The sequence below is a fragment of the Symsagittifera roscoffensis genome, chromosome 1 (genome assembly GCF_963678635.1).
Source record: "Symsagittifera roscoffensis chromosome 1, txSymRosc1.1, whole genome shotgun sequence".
In the NCBI taxonomy this organism is placed as follows: domain Eukaryota; kingdom Metazoa; phylum Xenacoelomorpha; order Acoela; family Convolutidae; genus Symsagittifera; species Symsagittifera roscoffensis.
The window spans coordinates 88,287,720-88,304,502 of record NC_087062.1 but is presented as its reverse complement, the minus strand read 5'-3'; the positions used below and the strand labels follow the sequence as shown (position 1 = coordinate 88,304,502).

General features: G+C 35.9%; 1 protein-coding gene across 1 annotated transcript in view; it reads right to left on the bottom strand.

Moving 5' to 3' along the window:
- Positions 1-12,432, bottom strand: part of LOC134851737 (kelch-like protein 8) — a 35,617-nt gene extending 23,185 nt beyond the window's left edge. The window contains exons 1-3 of the mRNA XM_063867958.1: positions 11,721-12,432; positions 10,770-10,882; positions 7,347-7,586 (exon numbers count right to left, since the gene is read on the bottom strand). Coding sequence (XP_063724028.1) covers positions 7,347-7,586; positions 10,770-10,882; positions 11,721-12,335 — 968 coding nt within the window. The 5' untranslated portion in view covers positions 12,336-12,432. The remainder of the gene's footprint in view (positions 1-7,346; positions 7,587-10,769; positions 10,883-11,720) is intronic.
- Positions 12,433-16,783: the final 4,351 nt, after the last annotated feature.

The following is a 16,783-nucleotide window of genomic DNA, read 5'->3' as shown; positions in this document are numbered from 1 at the left end:
GGTTCATTTGATGAATTAAAAATTTTAAATTCTGTGTCCCGTGACTGTATCACAAAAGTGTGCTACAAAGTTGAGATATGAATCATATTCAAACCCCTTTCACTCGTGACTCGATCTATTCTCAAAAACGTGTATCAAAAACAAGGTCCGACCGGGTTTCTACCCCCAAATTCAACCGCGTTATCTCAAAACCAAGTGGCAAGGAGTCTGGAAATTATGAAGGTTCATGAATAAAGCCAGTTTAATTTCTTACCGATCAGTAAGAACGTTGTCAACGGGAAAGAAAAAGTATAGTTCCCGATTAGAAGACACTAAATTATTTCTTTAAAAAATATTCAAATTTTTCAACATTTTATGACTTGCAATACTACGCTTGTGTTGTATCGCAAGTCCTAGGAAGCTCCGCCCTATGTTCAAAGTTTCTAATTGTTTAAAGGAGACTACGTCCAGCCAACACTCGAAGAACGATTTGCTCTCTTCCATGACGAGAACCATGTTGACACACAAATGGAGGGCATCGATTGGGCCACCTTTATAGGACTACTGAGCTCAAAAATTTCAGATGTGATCAAATTGTGCCAGTGGAGGGGTAAAGACTGTCTGGATATGGATCTATGGACTACAAAAGTAACACGAGTAGGGCAGTGTTGGGAACTGGATGTTCCCAAAAGAGAAGTTGAACTTTCGACCGAAACGCTCCGACTTGTATTCGGTAAGAACGAACATTTTGGTAGAGTTAAAAGAGCTGTGTAAAACTTCCTTCTCGCTGCAGAGATGAAACTTCGATTGAGACAATCAGCTTTAAAAACATGCAAGTCTTCGAAACTCAAATTTCAGCAAAGAAAATTTTCGTAAACGCAAGGAAACTGAAAAAAATGGCTTGTTTTTAAAAAGCCTCCAACTTTTGAATTTTGACGAAAAAAAAGACCGCCTTATGAACAATTTATGATGGACTTTTTGTTTAAATTAACCCAATTTGAGAAAACTGGATCAATACGTAAAACTTTTATTTCGCTGGGAAATCTGATAATTAATTTCTATTTTTCGAAATCAGAACTCGATTACTTTTTTCGTCACCTTTACACTTTTGCTGTTCGAAAGTTGAGTTTGCCTTCCTTGTAACAATCGAAATGCAATGAATTTTAAAAGAAATCACAAGTCAAACCGCGAAAAATTAAAACTGAGCGTGAACAAATTTTAAGATTTTTCCTGAAAAGAAACCAAGAAAAAAAAACAGCAAGACCTATATAAGAGTACCCACTACGTTCATTACTGTTCAACAAAGGAAATGAACAGAACTTCAAAAGTATTAAAAAGTCAATCCGCGAAAAAAACATCAAATTGAGCGTGAAGAGTTTTTTATTTTCATAAAACTTTGAGCGTTCATCGACTCTAAACAACCAGCAAACGGTTCACAAGTTACTTTTCCCCTTAAAATAAAAGGTATTTAAAACTAATTGTCTAAATTCAATCTTAACTTTAGGCTTGAAAATGTTTAGGCTTAAGTTTATTTGTTTTCATCCATCAACGGTTGCGCTTATTGATCCGATGACTATTTTCAGATTTCGAGAAAGCACAAGCACTGAATGTGTTTGCAGTCGGAGGAGGGATCAGTCTTAAGATGTACCTCTATGATCCGACCAGCACCATCATGACTACTTGGGACACCACCAACTCGTTTGACATTGGACCAGGGAAGTACTACAACGTGCGATTGTCCACTCGCAAGTTCAGGGACTACACTGGATTCAGTAACTGCATCGAGGAGGGAGCTATGGGGCAAGTACACCATATTAGGGGAACATTTTTGTGTTAAATTTCATTAATGTACAAAAATTATTTTTCAAAACAGTTTTCATTCATTTTTCACATTAGAAATAGATGCATATTTAAGTACATGTTTAACTCTTTTTCACTTACATTAGGGTTTTAAAGAGGCTTAAACGAGTTAGCTTTTCTTGTAGGATGCTGCAGTATTACGACAAAGGCTATGCTCAGATGCTGTGTGTGAGCGAGTGTTTTAGCGAGATTGAACTGGACATCTGTGAGTGTCGGTGCATCAGCCAACTGTTCTTCACCAAAACTAACAAGACCTGTGGCACCAACACAATCACCATGTGTCCCATCAACAAAGAAGACATACTCAGTAAACTAGTTCATTTCATTCCAACAGAAGTGAAGCGGAGCTTCACACCACTTGTGAACCATCACAAAAAAGCATGACAAGCTACCCTCGATAAATTGATACGACGGCAACTAAGCCTCAAATATAATTCATCACGAATTGATTACAATTTTAAAAAAAACTTCAAACACAGCTGAAAGCGTTAAACTTGTATCTAGCGGTAATTAAGACGAATATACTTGGGTAGAAGCCCGTTGCGCCATATTACCACCAAATATCTATAAATCGTCGGAAACATTTAATGCCGAACAAACCTTGTGAGCAAAAAATTAAACGGGAAATAATACAAAACCGGAGCTAATAAATTTAAAATAACACAAAAAGTCAAAATTACTATCAATTTTAGTCTTGAGCGGATCTAGGATTTTTATGTGCAGGGGATTTTCAAAAAAAACAAATGTCATTTAAGAGAACTTTTTGGAAATTTTGACCATAAAATTGCGTTTCTTTGGAATGCGCTCCACTTTAATTTTAGTATATACTGCAATATCAAGAAAAAAACTGCAGAGTACTAATACAAATACTAGAGTACTGTAACACCGATTAATTATTCAGTAGTTTAATCAAAATTAAAAAAAAAATTAGTAAGGCATCACAATAATGTAGCGCACATGATTACTACTGATTCAATTTAATTTTTCATTTTAATCTGAAAAAAGTCAGTACTACGATTAAATAACGCTTGATAATCCTAAGCATCCTTACCAATGGCAATTTATATATGTTTCAAGGAAAGCAGAGAATAAAAAAGCCCCAATACATTAAATTTAATTTGTATCTACCCTGCATCAATAATTCTACAGGGTAAATGTTTACAAAATACCAATTTTAACACAACGCATTAGCGATTAATCGTTTTTCATTTTTTTTTTGTTTCGCATGAAACTTTTTATGCGAACAAGATTAAAAATAAGTTTAAAATAACATACCGCTGCGGTTCAAAAGAGTGATGATACCATAGTTGTAAAATTCTATTCAAAATGGCGATGATACCATGCGAAACTTAATATGCGAACGTGATTAAAATAACTTTAAAATAACATACCGCTGCGATTAAAAAGAGCGATAACAACATAGTTGTAAAATTATTTTTAAAACGACAATGATACCATAGCTTTCTTTATATTGTTAGGTTTTACTACAATTTTTCTAAAACTTAGCGTTTCAAAACTGGCTTTTCTGGGACTTTCTGATGTTGGCCGATCTATCATGAAGGAAACGCCAAAAACCCATCAAGAAAAAATGAACCTAGCCAACAGACAGTTGGAAAAGAGTCAATAAACGCAAAGCAAACAAACAGATTAAAACAATGCTTGTTTTTTGGAAAGAAGAAAATGTCAAATTTGAATTTTCAAAGAAAATAGATGCCCTTAAAGCTCTTTGAATATCTAGAACAATTTAGGATTGGCACTTTTTTGATAACATTAACCCAACTTGAGAAAACTGGATCAATAGGTTAAATTTTTATTCCGCTTTAAATATAAAAATGAAAATCCATGTTTGAAACAAGAAAGTGTTCGCGTTTTTGAGATCTTTACACTTTCACTGTTAGACAGTAGAGTTTGCCTTGCTTTTAACAAAGCTAACGAACTAAAATTGAAAAGAAATCAAACGTATGTACTTGACTCTGAAAAACTAGACAACTGGCTAAGAAGTAACAGGGCTACTAGACGCAGCGGACTAAGAACTAATAGGGCTACTAGACAGATAAAATTTAAGCAAAATTCTTCTAATAAAGAAAAAAACAACAGCCTTAAATAGAAATCAAAAGTCAAACAGCAAAAAAGTGCAAATTTTAAGACTTAACTTGAAAAAAAAAAATCAAAAAAAAATAAGTGTCTGATATTCGTTCATCGTTTCTTAAAGCACAATTTGAATTCTAGAAACTTAATGAAATTTTTTGATACAATTACCCCAATTTCAGAAAACTGGAAAAGGTTAATTTTTTATTCCGCTGGAAAATCTAACAATTAAAACTAGAAGTTTTTCAAATTTTTTGGCGCCTTTTCTGCATCTGTAATAGGAGAGCGCAACTTTTCTTTAAAAAAAAAAACAGAAAACAAATCATGACATGAATATCCGGTTACTGTGCAAATATTACAATGTTCCGACCATAGTCTTAAAAAAATGCAACAAAGTTTTTTCAAAATATTGTTGTTTATTTTCGTCGTGGTGTGATAAAAGAAACTGAACGAAACACTGGGGATTAGGAATATTCGAGTCATAGTAAAATAATCAATTTGCAAAGCCATTTTTTTGTAGAAAAATTACTGGAAAAACTAAAAAAAAAATTGAAAAAATCGGGAAAAAACTAAAGTCGCTCAAGTATAACTAAGTTTTAAGGTTTTAAATTAAGCTATTGCAAGCTTTTAAGCAATTGAAATAAGACTACTCGAAATAAGACGAAAAGTCGAAAACTTCAAACCGGTTTTTCTCGACACCGGGAAATTTTTGAATCACGACTCTAAGGGCTTTATATGATATATCACTCAACCTAGTCCGATGATTATTTGTGGTACCTAATTTTGCGTGGAAGATAAGAAAAAACTAAAACACACCCGAATACAAAGTTTATCCCCATTTTCAATGGTCGGAACAACAACCTATGTGTCTTCAATACATTAATTGATACTTAAAACGTCATTCTTCAAAAACTGCAGCATTAAATAAGTACTGAAGGAAACTGGAAAAGGAATTTAGGAGATCGGATACATTCCCCACCCACATTACTAATTAATTATTTAATCAAGAAAAAATCTTGTGAGAAAAACAGAACACACTGGTTCAATACTGCCGATGTTAGAGATAATATTCTCAGGTTTACCGGGATTTTTCTTCTTCAAAAAACCGCGCCTCTTATACATTTTCTTAGAGTCAATTTATACATGCTGATATCATTTTTTCTCAAAACTCTCGGTAGTTCAAAGCTAATATTCGCAAACAACACATTCGACTAATTTTCAATCCTGTTTTTCATAATTCTCGCTCAAGCCTCATTCTTTTCCAGGAACTTGTTTTGCCAAGTGCAGACCTCAATGCAGTTTTACCAACTATAAGGTCCACGTGACATCCGCTCGATTCCCAGCTCCAGGGTACCACCAGTACCAAAAGGCAATCGAGCCAAACAACCCAAACGTCACCTACGACTACATGCGGGAGAATTACGCAGAAGTAACACTCAATTTCGACACGCTTATTGTGTTTCATACAAACATGAGGGCGAAATATGAGATATTTTCGGCTAGCAGTGCAATAGGAGGCCTTTTCGGGCTGTTGCTCGGTGGAAGCATGCTGACCTTATATGAATTGGCCGAGTTGCTGTTCTTCTTGATCCGAACTTTAGCCGATGGAACTCTCAATAAAATTATTAAAAGGAGGAAGATATCACCCAAAATATCTCCCAACTGATTTGGAAAACAAAGACACATCCTCGATTTTGTTCTGATAACCAATAAAAGCCCATATTGCACATTAACGGCAGACGGAGCTCTCGGTGAAAAATCTGTAAAAAGTTTTCTTCTTTTTTTTCTTAAAAATTTTCTATTTTGGTACTATTTTACGACATCAATTTTTACCGGATTGGCGCTTCATTTGGGCGTCTTTGATTTAGGCGTCTTTCGAGGCGTCATTTTTCTTTAGGCGTCTTTGGAGGCAATGTACAGTAATGACAGGGTGCACCAAAAAAAACTTCTTGGTCAAAACCTCGGAAAAATTGTGTCCACCTTAGTTTAAATATGTTCACAAAACTTACTGCGCCGCAGATGAATTTTGACAAAACAAGCCAAAAATTATGGCACTTTATGAAATATTTCCCAAAAAATTAATTTTCTCTGGCGGACGGTCTTACTCAAATATGGCTTTTTTTGCAAAAGGGCGCCTTTAGAAAACTTTATTTTGCCAAAAATTGATGTAAGACACCAGTTAAGGGGGCGTTTGGGAGTTCAGAGGTCAAACCTTAAAGGGAAAAAACGTCTACCCTCTCCCCGACCAAAATCCCCGGCTCAAAAGTCGTTATAAGCACTGTATGCTACATTATATGTTTTATGTTCCCATATCATTGCATTCATTTTGCATGAATATTGTCCAAGTTTAATTTAAAAAGTCTCGACAGTAGTTTTCATTCTGGTAAAAACGCTCTTCGCAAATAGAAAACCTAGCTAATCGAAGATTGGAAAAGAGTAATGAACGCAAGTAAACATAAAACATAGCCAACTGACAGTTGGAAAAGAGTAATGAACGCATGGAAACTGAAAAAAAACGCCTTCTTTTTTCAAAAACCTTCAACTTTTGCATTTAGAATAAAAAATAGATGGCCTTATTGCTCTTGGAATTTGCAGAACATTTTATGATGGACACTTTAATGTTTAAATTAACCCAATTTGAGAAAACTGGATCAATAGGTAAAACTTTGATTTCGCTGGGAAATCTAATAATTAATTTCCATTTACGAAAATAGAAGTCAATCATGTTTTTCGTGATAATTACAATTTTGCTGTTCGCTAGTGGAGTTTGCCTTCTTTTTAACAATATAAATGCACTGTACTTGAAAAAAATCACAAGTCAAACCGCGAACGACCAAAATTGAGCGTGAACAAATTTTAGACTTTTTCCTGAAAAAAAAAAATCAGCAAGACCTATCTATATAAGAGTACTAACTACGTTCATTACTCTTAAAAAAACACTGACTTTCTAGAAAAAATCTCAACTTTCGAATTTCAAAGAAAAAAACCGATGCCCTTTGAGCTCTTTGAATTTTTAGAACAACTTATGACAAAAAATGAACGCAACTTGAGAAAACTGGATCAATAGGTAAAGTTTTTATTCCGATGGAAATCTTAAAATTCAATTCCACTTTCGAAACTACAAATCTTTCATGTTTTTTGCGCCATTTCCACGTTCGTAATTGGAGAGTGCTATTGTCACTTTCAGCAGATGAATTTCAATTGAACTCAAAAAGTGCCTATATACCTAAATGCATTCATAAATGCATCAATATGTATGAAAACACACCTGTAGTTATTAAAGACTTCATTACTCGCAGCGTTCATTACTCTTAATCATATTATAATAATAATTGTTCTATCTGCACAGCAGCCGGCTACTATTGTCTAATTTTTTTCAAAAACTATTTTTCACTTAAAACATGTGATAGTAGATGTACCTGATGATGACGCAGTTATTGAAGTTCATGCCGTGCTTGAGAAACTTGGTGCAGGCCTCTATGACTTGTAGGAAGGAGAGCTGGTTGGCAGCACAGAGCACACAGAATATGTTGTGAGTAGACAGAGAGATCTCGTGTGTGTAGACGAAGTCGATCAGCAGTCGCACTGCGTCTCCTTCGATTCCATGCAACTCCACCACCGATTCGCTGCTCTCTCGCATATTCCCACTGAACATGGCTCTAAACAAGTATTCCTTCTTAACTTTCCACCCACCGTAACATTTTCTACGAATTCAAATGAAAAAAAATCGTTAATTTAATGAAGTAAGGGATATAATACAAGCAACGAAAGTATTTTTACAAAAAAAAAGAAATGTTTCACCAGCTGTATGCATGCAAAATAATGTGAATCTTTACAATTCGATGGTGCCCCTCTAAAATGGTGTTAAAACACTTGAAAGTTTTCAACGCCGCGCGACACACTGGATAACAGGTGAGCACTTACGCTATTGAGAAAGACTAGTGATGCATCGACTAGACCACTACCTTATTCCGAACTGAAATTCCAGGTTACCGAACAAATTTTCTGCCTTCCATCAGTCAAGAAAAAACCTGTCTCCAACAATTTGCCTGTAGATGTGAACTACTTGGAAGAAAACAGACTCAAAAGCAGACTTCACGACTATTTGCTGAATCATTTCAAAAACACGTTTTCTGAGACAAACCTCTGCACATGGCGCAGAGTGTGCTGTGCCAATGCAAGGATCACAAACAATTTACGATCTTATTTTTGATAATTTCGAAGGTAATGTCCTTTCAACTTGTTGTAGAGTCATAATATTACAAGGATAGCCGGTTACTGTGCATAGCACAGAATGTTCCGACCATGGTCTTTAGAAAAATAGGTTTAGAACGTTTTTTTTTTAAATGAGTGAAATTTTTTTCAGCTTGGTGTGATAAAAGGATCGGATATAATTTAGGCATATTAGACAGTCATAGTAATATACGTAAATTCGACAAAAAATTTTGTTGAAAAATGAATAGAACAACAAAGAAAAACTTGCAGAAAATTTTTTGAAGTTATTGGTTCCCAAAATGAAGCATAAAAACTCCAAAAGATAGTTTTACTTGCTTGCAATAAGGTTTTAAGGTCTTAAATTGGGCATAATTCAGCTGTTGCAAGCCTGCTTGCTTGCTTTATTCGCTCGAATTAGGACGAAAAATCAAAAACGTGATTTTTTTGGTTCGAATCACGGCCGAAAGGACTTTAATATGATATATAACTCAACCCAGTCCCATGATTATTTTTTAAATCACAAATAAGAGACTTCACATCTCCGAAACTAAAAACAATTGATTGAACAGTCTCATTTGGACGCAAGATTCTCAACTTGGAATTCGAGTTGCGATTCAAGATTCGAGATGGGAATTTCAAATTTCGAAAAACTTCAAATTTAAGTTTTTTAAAACATTTTTTTTGCGAAACCATAAAAAACGTCTCATCTCAAAATTTACATGAATTTGAGCAATAATTTTTGATGGCAAGATTCGCAAACCCAGAGTTCACTGACAGTCCTGAATTACAGGTTTAGGAAATCAAATTGAAAAAATATAAATTTAGGTTTTCTGAACAATTTTTGAAAAAAAATCACAAAAACATCACACCTGGAAAACTATTTTAAAAATGAGCAGTCAAATTTGAAGGCAAGATTCGACACCCCTGAGAGTAACCTGACATCCCCCAACTACAGAGATGTGAATTTCAGTCTTTGAAAAAAAAACTTTCAATTTAAGTTTTCTGAATTTAAAAAACCACAAAAAACGTCATATCTTGAAAGCTACAGAAATTTGAGCACTCATATTCGAAGGCAAAACTCAAAATCTGTGAGAGTACCCTGGAGCGGCCTCACTATAGAGATAGAAACTTCGATTTTTGTAAAATTTTCTATATCATTCAACACATGATATCTCAAAAACTACATGGATTTGAGCAGTCAGGCAACAAGATTCCAAAACCCTGAGAGTATTTTGACATCACCCAATTACAGGTTTAGGAAATCAAACTGAAAAATATAATTTCGATTTTCTGAACAATTTTTGAAAAAATCAGGAAAAAATTATTTCTGGAAAACTAAGGATTTGCGCAGTCATATTGGAAGAAAAGACCCGACACCCATGAGATTACTCTGGCAGCCCCCAAATACAGAGTTGGGAATTTCAAACTTAAAAAAAATTAAATTTGAGTTTTAAAATTTTTTTTGAAAAAAATCACAAAAATGTCATATCTCGAAAACTACAAGGACTTGAGCAGTCATTTTTGGAGGCAAAACTTGCAACTCCTGGGAGTACCCTGTTAGAGCCTCGGCATAGAGATGGGAACTTCAAATTTGGTGGAATTTGTTATATCAAAATTCTTTGAACAATTTACAAAAAAAGACAAAACAAACGGCACATCTAGGAAACTAAGAGCATTCGAGCAGTCGCATTTGGACTCAACATTTGCAACTCCCGAGATTTCCACGCAGTACCCAACTACAAGGTTGAGAATTCAAATTCTTTTCAACTTTTCTTTTGAGTAAATTCAGAAATCTAAGTTTTCTGAAAAATTAAAAAGAAATCATAAAACGTCAGATCTCAAAAACTACCAGGATTTGAGCAGTCATACTTGGAGGGAAGATTCGCAATCCTTGAGAATACTATGACAGCACCCATCTACAGGATTGGGAATTTCAACTTTTTTCTGTTTGAGTTTTCAGTATTGCACACTAAAATGATTTGGGCATTCATAATTGAATGACAAATTGCAAGCCGTCGAAGAACCCTGACAGCTTCCCAATATTGGGCTGCTGATTTTGAATCGGTAAAACAAACACTTAATTCAAAATCGAAAAAAAAATCTTAACCATTGCAACATACGGTATAGCTTAAACGTGAAAAACTTCTTTCGCTAAAAATGCAAAAATAAGACGCTGAAAAAGCTTAAACGTGACAAGATAATGAACCCTGCTATTAAATATATCAAAGATAGATCGATAATAAAATTAACCATACAACCATAAATAATAAAAGCATATGATAAGCGTTAAATCAAAAAACGAAATAATAACTAACATCTTATAAAACAAGCAGCAGATTGAGAGACCCAATTTTTCTCGACACTGAGATAATTTTTTTACCTCATATCTTTTTCGAGTCTGAGTCACGATTGACATTGCTTTAATATTATACCACAGATGACCACCACGGAGTTTTGCTTGAGGTACCTAAAATCGACCTAAAAACCCCAATCTACGCAATAGACATCCCAGTCGTTTCTTGACGTTGTCGAATCTAGCACGTCATAAGACTTGCTCGACCTTAATTTCACAAAACATTAATAAACGACAAATTTCGGGTGAAAAATTCCAGTGAAAGTAAACTAACCTGAAATAAGGTGAAGTGGCGGCTAGAATAACCTTGTGTGCCATAATGCGATGTGACCCGACGACCAATTCTACGTCACACAAGACCTCCTGTCGGTACATTTCCAGTAGACTCTGTAGAACAAAAAATGCAAGAAGAAAACTTAATATCGAATTTGTCAATTACAACAGTAATACCGAAAATTTGTTCACCCAATAACAGTAGTATTGGTTAATACGGTTAAGGAGTAAATTGCGCTGAGTTAAGTTGTTTGTTACGGCCACTGAAAATAAGGAAGAACTTTGTATTCGGGTGTATGGTTTAGTTTTGTTAAATGTTTTCCACGCAAAATCAGGTACCACAAAAAATCATCGGAATGGTCGAGTGATATATCATACCGAAGCCCTTTCAGTCGTGATTCGAACGACATTTAAAAAAATTCAAAAAAAGTCGAGAAAAACAGGTTCAAAATGTTAGTGTAAAGTAAGTTCGAGCCAATAAAGCGAGCGAGCAGGCTGCTTAGAAGAGCTTACTTATGCTTAATGCTTAAGCCGTGAAAACTAAGTCTTGCTCGAGTAACGTTAGTTTTTGGAGTTTTTCGGCGCCATTTAGGGAATCAAAAACTTCATAAAATCAAAAAATTTTATAAGTATATTTATTTTTTTTTTGTTTTTCTAGTCATTTTTCTACTTAACTGTTGTCCAGTTTGCCTATTTACTATGAATGTCAAATAGGCCAAATTTCTGTATTCCGTTCAGATCCTTTTATCACACCACGCAGAAAAAACGACAATTAAAAAAATGTATTTTTTTTTTAAACTATGGTAGGAAAATTCTGTGCTAATTGCGCAGCAATTGGCTATCCTTGTTATTTTCTGTATGTTAATTTTTTTCGGATTGATATTTCTACACGCGATACTAAATGAGCAAAAATTAGCAACCAAGATTATCAATTTGAAAACAATTATCTCACCTTAAAGACGTCATCTGTTGCTACTTCATGGAAATTTGCAGTTTCTTGTGAGGAAGAACTTAATGCATTGGCTGTTCCCGCCAAATTGGTGGAATTTCCAGATAGCTTGCCATAGCACGAGCTGTGAGAGGCTGGACTACCAGGCAGAAACGGGTGGCATTGATTTGAAATATTGCTGTTGCCCGTAAAACCGCAGCCACTGGACAAACCGCGTGACGAATGACCACTCGCCCTAGGGCCACTAGTTTTAGGCCCCGGTACATTGTATCCCTGGGTTAAACTGTACGATCCAGAGGGAGTGTTCGATAACGGATGAATGGGTGCCGAGTTCAGTCCACCGCTGTGTGCAGATGGTGCCCCTATGTTGGAGGAGTTCGGATTGTTAGAAGCCAATGGCGATACAGGGGAAACGGCCGATGAAGTCAAGGTCGGAAACATGGCACTGAGCGGACTGTTGTTGTTCGGATTGAAATTCAGTCCATTTGATGGATTGTTTGAAGCTGTTTGGTGGTGCGATGCAGAATTAATGGGCGAAGAAGGCGAGTAAGCACCTCCCGCTGAATTGGATACAGGCGTTGAGCTGCTATTGTGATTCAAAAACCCGTCAAGATCCATTTTTGATCAATTTAGATCAACGATCAAGCCAGCGAGAATAGTCACAGCGCGCAAGGATAGCTACGTAGCAAAATTAGCTCTGATTAGTTGTCATTGTTTTCTAAAACGAGGTGAAATAAAAAAAACCATTCCGCTGAGAATCCTCGTTTAGAAAGCAGTAGTCGCAAAGCAATTGAAAGAAACTCGATTCAGTTGAAAAGGAAGTCATTACTTTAAAACACTTCCAGTCACTCCTTAACTCACCCCTTCAGCACAGAAGCAAAGCTGAGCTTACCGCCACTTGCGATACAACAATTCTTGGATGAAAACACCATGACGCTCAAAAAGTATGGAAAAGAAATTCGATCCAGGCAATAAACGAAGAAAACTTAAAATATTTGTTTCTAATTGAACTCATTTTGATCGAAATCTGTGGCGAAACATACCCAGATTGAACTAACATAAAAAAATTACAGTGGTAGCTAGGCAGGCGAAACAGGGATAATTGGTCTAAATTAAAAACGAGTGATTTCTTAGGATCAGAAGATGCAGAGAAGTTTTTGATTTTTCGTCAAAAACTCGATGGGTCATTTAAATACCGGGAATAAAATATTAATAAATAATAACTGTTTTAAAAAAAATCCTCTTCAGTAAAAATATCCGAATCAAATTGCTAGCAAACGATGAAAACTTTCCAACGATGAAAACTTGCCAACGATTTGAAAAGTTGCAAGCGATGAAGTGTACAGTAGGTTCGCTTACAATGTACCTCACATTAATCTAGCACTTTTAAATAGTGCCCTAATGTTACTAAGAAAAATCTAACAAAATCCAACAGTCATTGTAGTTGATCCCGGTTATATTTCAGCTGCGTCCAGAGCAACTCTCAATCAAAAATGATATAAATTAATTTGAAAAAACAACATTCAAAAAGTAAGATTGTATGTTGTCCGTAAATGGCCATGGGTAAATGGCCGGAACGACTACGTAACAAATCTGATGCAATGCAACTTTTTACCGCTGACCTTGTATATGCAATTATTGGATCTACTATTTATGTCCAAGATGTTGAATGGTTACTATAAAATTGATGCCACAGAGTATTTTTGTTTAAAGGAACTCGACAGAGCCACCCGGTTATCAGAGAAACCTTTTTTCGAACTGCCGAAAATAAAGAAATCTATCTACCAACAGGAGTTTTGGCTCAGAACCTGCAAACTTGTGAACATCTTACCAAATTCAATCGACTACTCCAAGACTACTCCAAGAAGTTTCAATCGACTACTCCAAGAAGTTTCTGTCTTAATATGTTATAAAGCAAACATGAGCAATCTGGATTTAGATGTTCCAAGCCCTTTGCTAGCCCAACAGTTTTATAATCAGAGCATTCAGTGAACTTGAACAGCAACCGTCAGACCTCTTGGTTAGGTTTATGAAGTTACTGTCATAAGTCGTTTTCCTCAATGATGACCCTTCTGAAACCTTTTTAAGAATTTCAAAGACCCTCAACTATAGACCCTGTACCAACACAAGACCCACGGTCAAAAAACTAAATTACAAAATGGGCTCTTCCGTTTAGTTACGGTAAGTGCACAAGCTGGATAGGGCCATAAACATTTGTACGAAAGTCGAAAAAAAATGTTTGATCAAATGAGAGAAAAAAACAATTTTTAAAAACCTTTTAATTAAATTGATAAAAATGCAAATGATCTGGAGGAGAAGAGTGAGCCTCTAATAGGCTCAATGCTCTGTCAGAAAGCAGAGTTCACTTCAAACTAAAATAATCAGAAGTCAGAAATGGCGTTTACTTAAGATACAGATGAGAACTGACCAAAAACGGACTGACATGTAATATCTTGAAAATTTTAACCCGACTCAGAGGGCGTAAACACAGGCATCATATACAAGTAAATTAGAGACACAATCGCCATCTTCTTGAACGAGGTTTGTCATGACGTCGAGATTGAGCCTAAAAGTTAATCATTGGACATAGAAAGCTTTGTCAACAATTTAACTACAATTTGTGATGAGGCTCGACTTGACATTAAGTCAAGCTAAAAAAAAACTGTGGCTCACCATTTAGGCGGGTTTTCTTAGGCATAAAACAATTTCCGCCCTCATGCCAAAACATAGCAAAGTTTTCTGAAAAATGCATACATACAAAAAACATGAAACGCTGAAAAACTTCCAATATCATCAAATATTTTCAAAAGAAGAGCAGAGTAGCTTCTACGTGCCAATTTTCGGATGCAACGGTTGCGTTGTTACGACAGCCAAGCGGTAGCTGCAACGATTGGCTGAAAAAATAAATGAATGGGACAAGAAAACTACCGGAACTGATTAAATACATAAGAACCAAGACAAGCTTCGCGCTCCTCAGCTGCTTCTATATATAAGGGGGTGCAGTTTACTGCGCAAAATCCAGTTTACTGAAAACTTTCTAAGCGCTCTTGCAGAGGAAGGATGGTGATACAATCATACAAATTGCTGATATATATGCAGTTTTATAACGCCGTTATTGCACTATCCAGCTTGTGCACCGACCGTAATTAATTAGAAAGAGCCCCTTTTTAACTTTTTTATAGCTGCGTCCAGAGCAACTCTCAATCAAAAATGATATAAATTAATTTTAAAAAACAACATTCAAAAAGTAAGATTGTATGTTGTCCGTAAATGGCCATGGGTAAATGGCCGGAACGACTACGTAACAAATCTGATGCAATGCAACATTTTACCGCTGACCTTGTATATGCAATTATTGGATCTACTATTTATGTTCAAGATGTTGAATGGTTACTATAAAATTGATGCCACAGAGTATTTTTGTTTAAAGGAACTCGACAGAGCCACCCGGTTATCAGAGAAACCTTTTTTCGAACTGCCGAAAATAAAGAAATCTATCTACCAACAGGAGTTTTGGCTCAGAACCTGCAAACTTGTGAACATCTTACCAAATTCAATCGACTACTCCAAGACTACTCCAAGAAGTTTCAATCGACTACTCCAAGAAGTTTCTGTCTTAATATGTTATAAAGCAAACATGAGCAATCTGGATTTAGATGTTCCAAGCCCTTTGCTAGCCCAACAGTTTTATAATCAGAGCATTCAGTGAACTTGAACAGCAACCGTCAGACCTCTTGGTTAGGTTTATGAAGTTACTGTCATAAGTCGTTTTCCTCAATGATGACCCTTCTGAAACCTTTTTAAGAATTTCAAAGACCCTCAACTATAGACCCTGTACCAACACAAGACCCACGGTCAAAAAACTAAATTACAAAATGGGCTCTTCCGTTTAGTTACGGTAAGTGCACAAGCTGGATAGGGCCATACCAGCGTTATAAAAATGCATATATATCAGCAATAAAGTCATAAATCAGCATTAAATGCATCGTCGTAATGTTAATTTATCTTAGCCGTCCTTCCTCTACAATTGCGCTTATGGAGTTGTCGATCAATTGAATTTTGCCTAGCGATCTGCACCCCTTATACAAAGTAGAGCTCCTCAGGAGCGCGAAGCTTATTTTAGTTCTTATGTAGATTATAGATTCTGGATAGCTTTTTAGTCTTTTTTCACTTAGTTTTTCGGCTAATCGCTGCATCGTCCGCGTGGCTGTTGAAGCAGCGCCACCGGTGCATCCAAAAATTAGCGGGCAGAGAAGTTTTTGATTTTTCTGAAACCTGTTTTCGCGATGTTTTGGCATGGGGGTTGAAAATTTTCACATCAAAGAAAGCGCGGCTGAATCGTGAACCCCAGAGTCCGTTTGCCTTAATGTCAAGTCATGCATCATCTTCAGTTGTAGTTGAATTGTTGACAAAGCTTTCGCCTTACAACGGCTGAAGTATCGGCTCAATCTCGACGTCATGGCAAACCTCATTCATGGGGTTGGCACATGTGTCTTTAGTTTCATTGTGTCTTATGTGTGTGTAACCAGCCTTTGCAGTTTTGAAATTCTTAAAAGAGTTACAGAAGGGTCATCATTGAGGAAAAGGAACTATGACACAGTGAAGCGCAAGTGTCAAGTTAAAATTAGCACCACATGCACATGTGAGTGGGGTTTTGGTCGGTTCCCATCCGTACCTTAAATAATTACCAACTATGAATTCTGATTTATTCAGGTTGAAGTTGTATCTGCTCAGTGGTAAAGCCTTGAACAAGTTAGAGGCTCCCTTTTCAGAGGCCAGGTCGATTGCGTATTTATCTGTTTCATTGAAAGAATTAATGGGGTTTGTTTTTTTTTCGATTTGTTCTAACAATTTTCAATTTTTTGCTTTTCATACAGTTTTTTTCTTGCTGTGTTACTGCTGTAACAGGATCTTGGGATTCCAGTACTAGTGAAGTTTCTTTAGACCATTCTAGATAGCTTTCATGATCGGATGGCAGCTTGATGTTAAGTCCGCCCATTTTAAGCCGTAATGAAGATATCTCACGGAACTGAGGGTTTAAAGTGTCTTTACCGACTAGCTTAGGT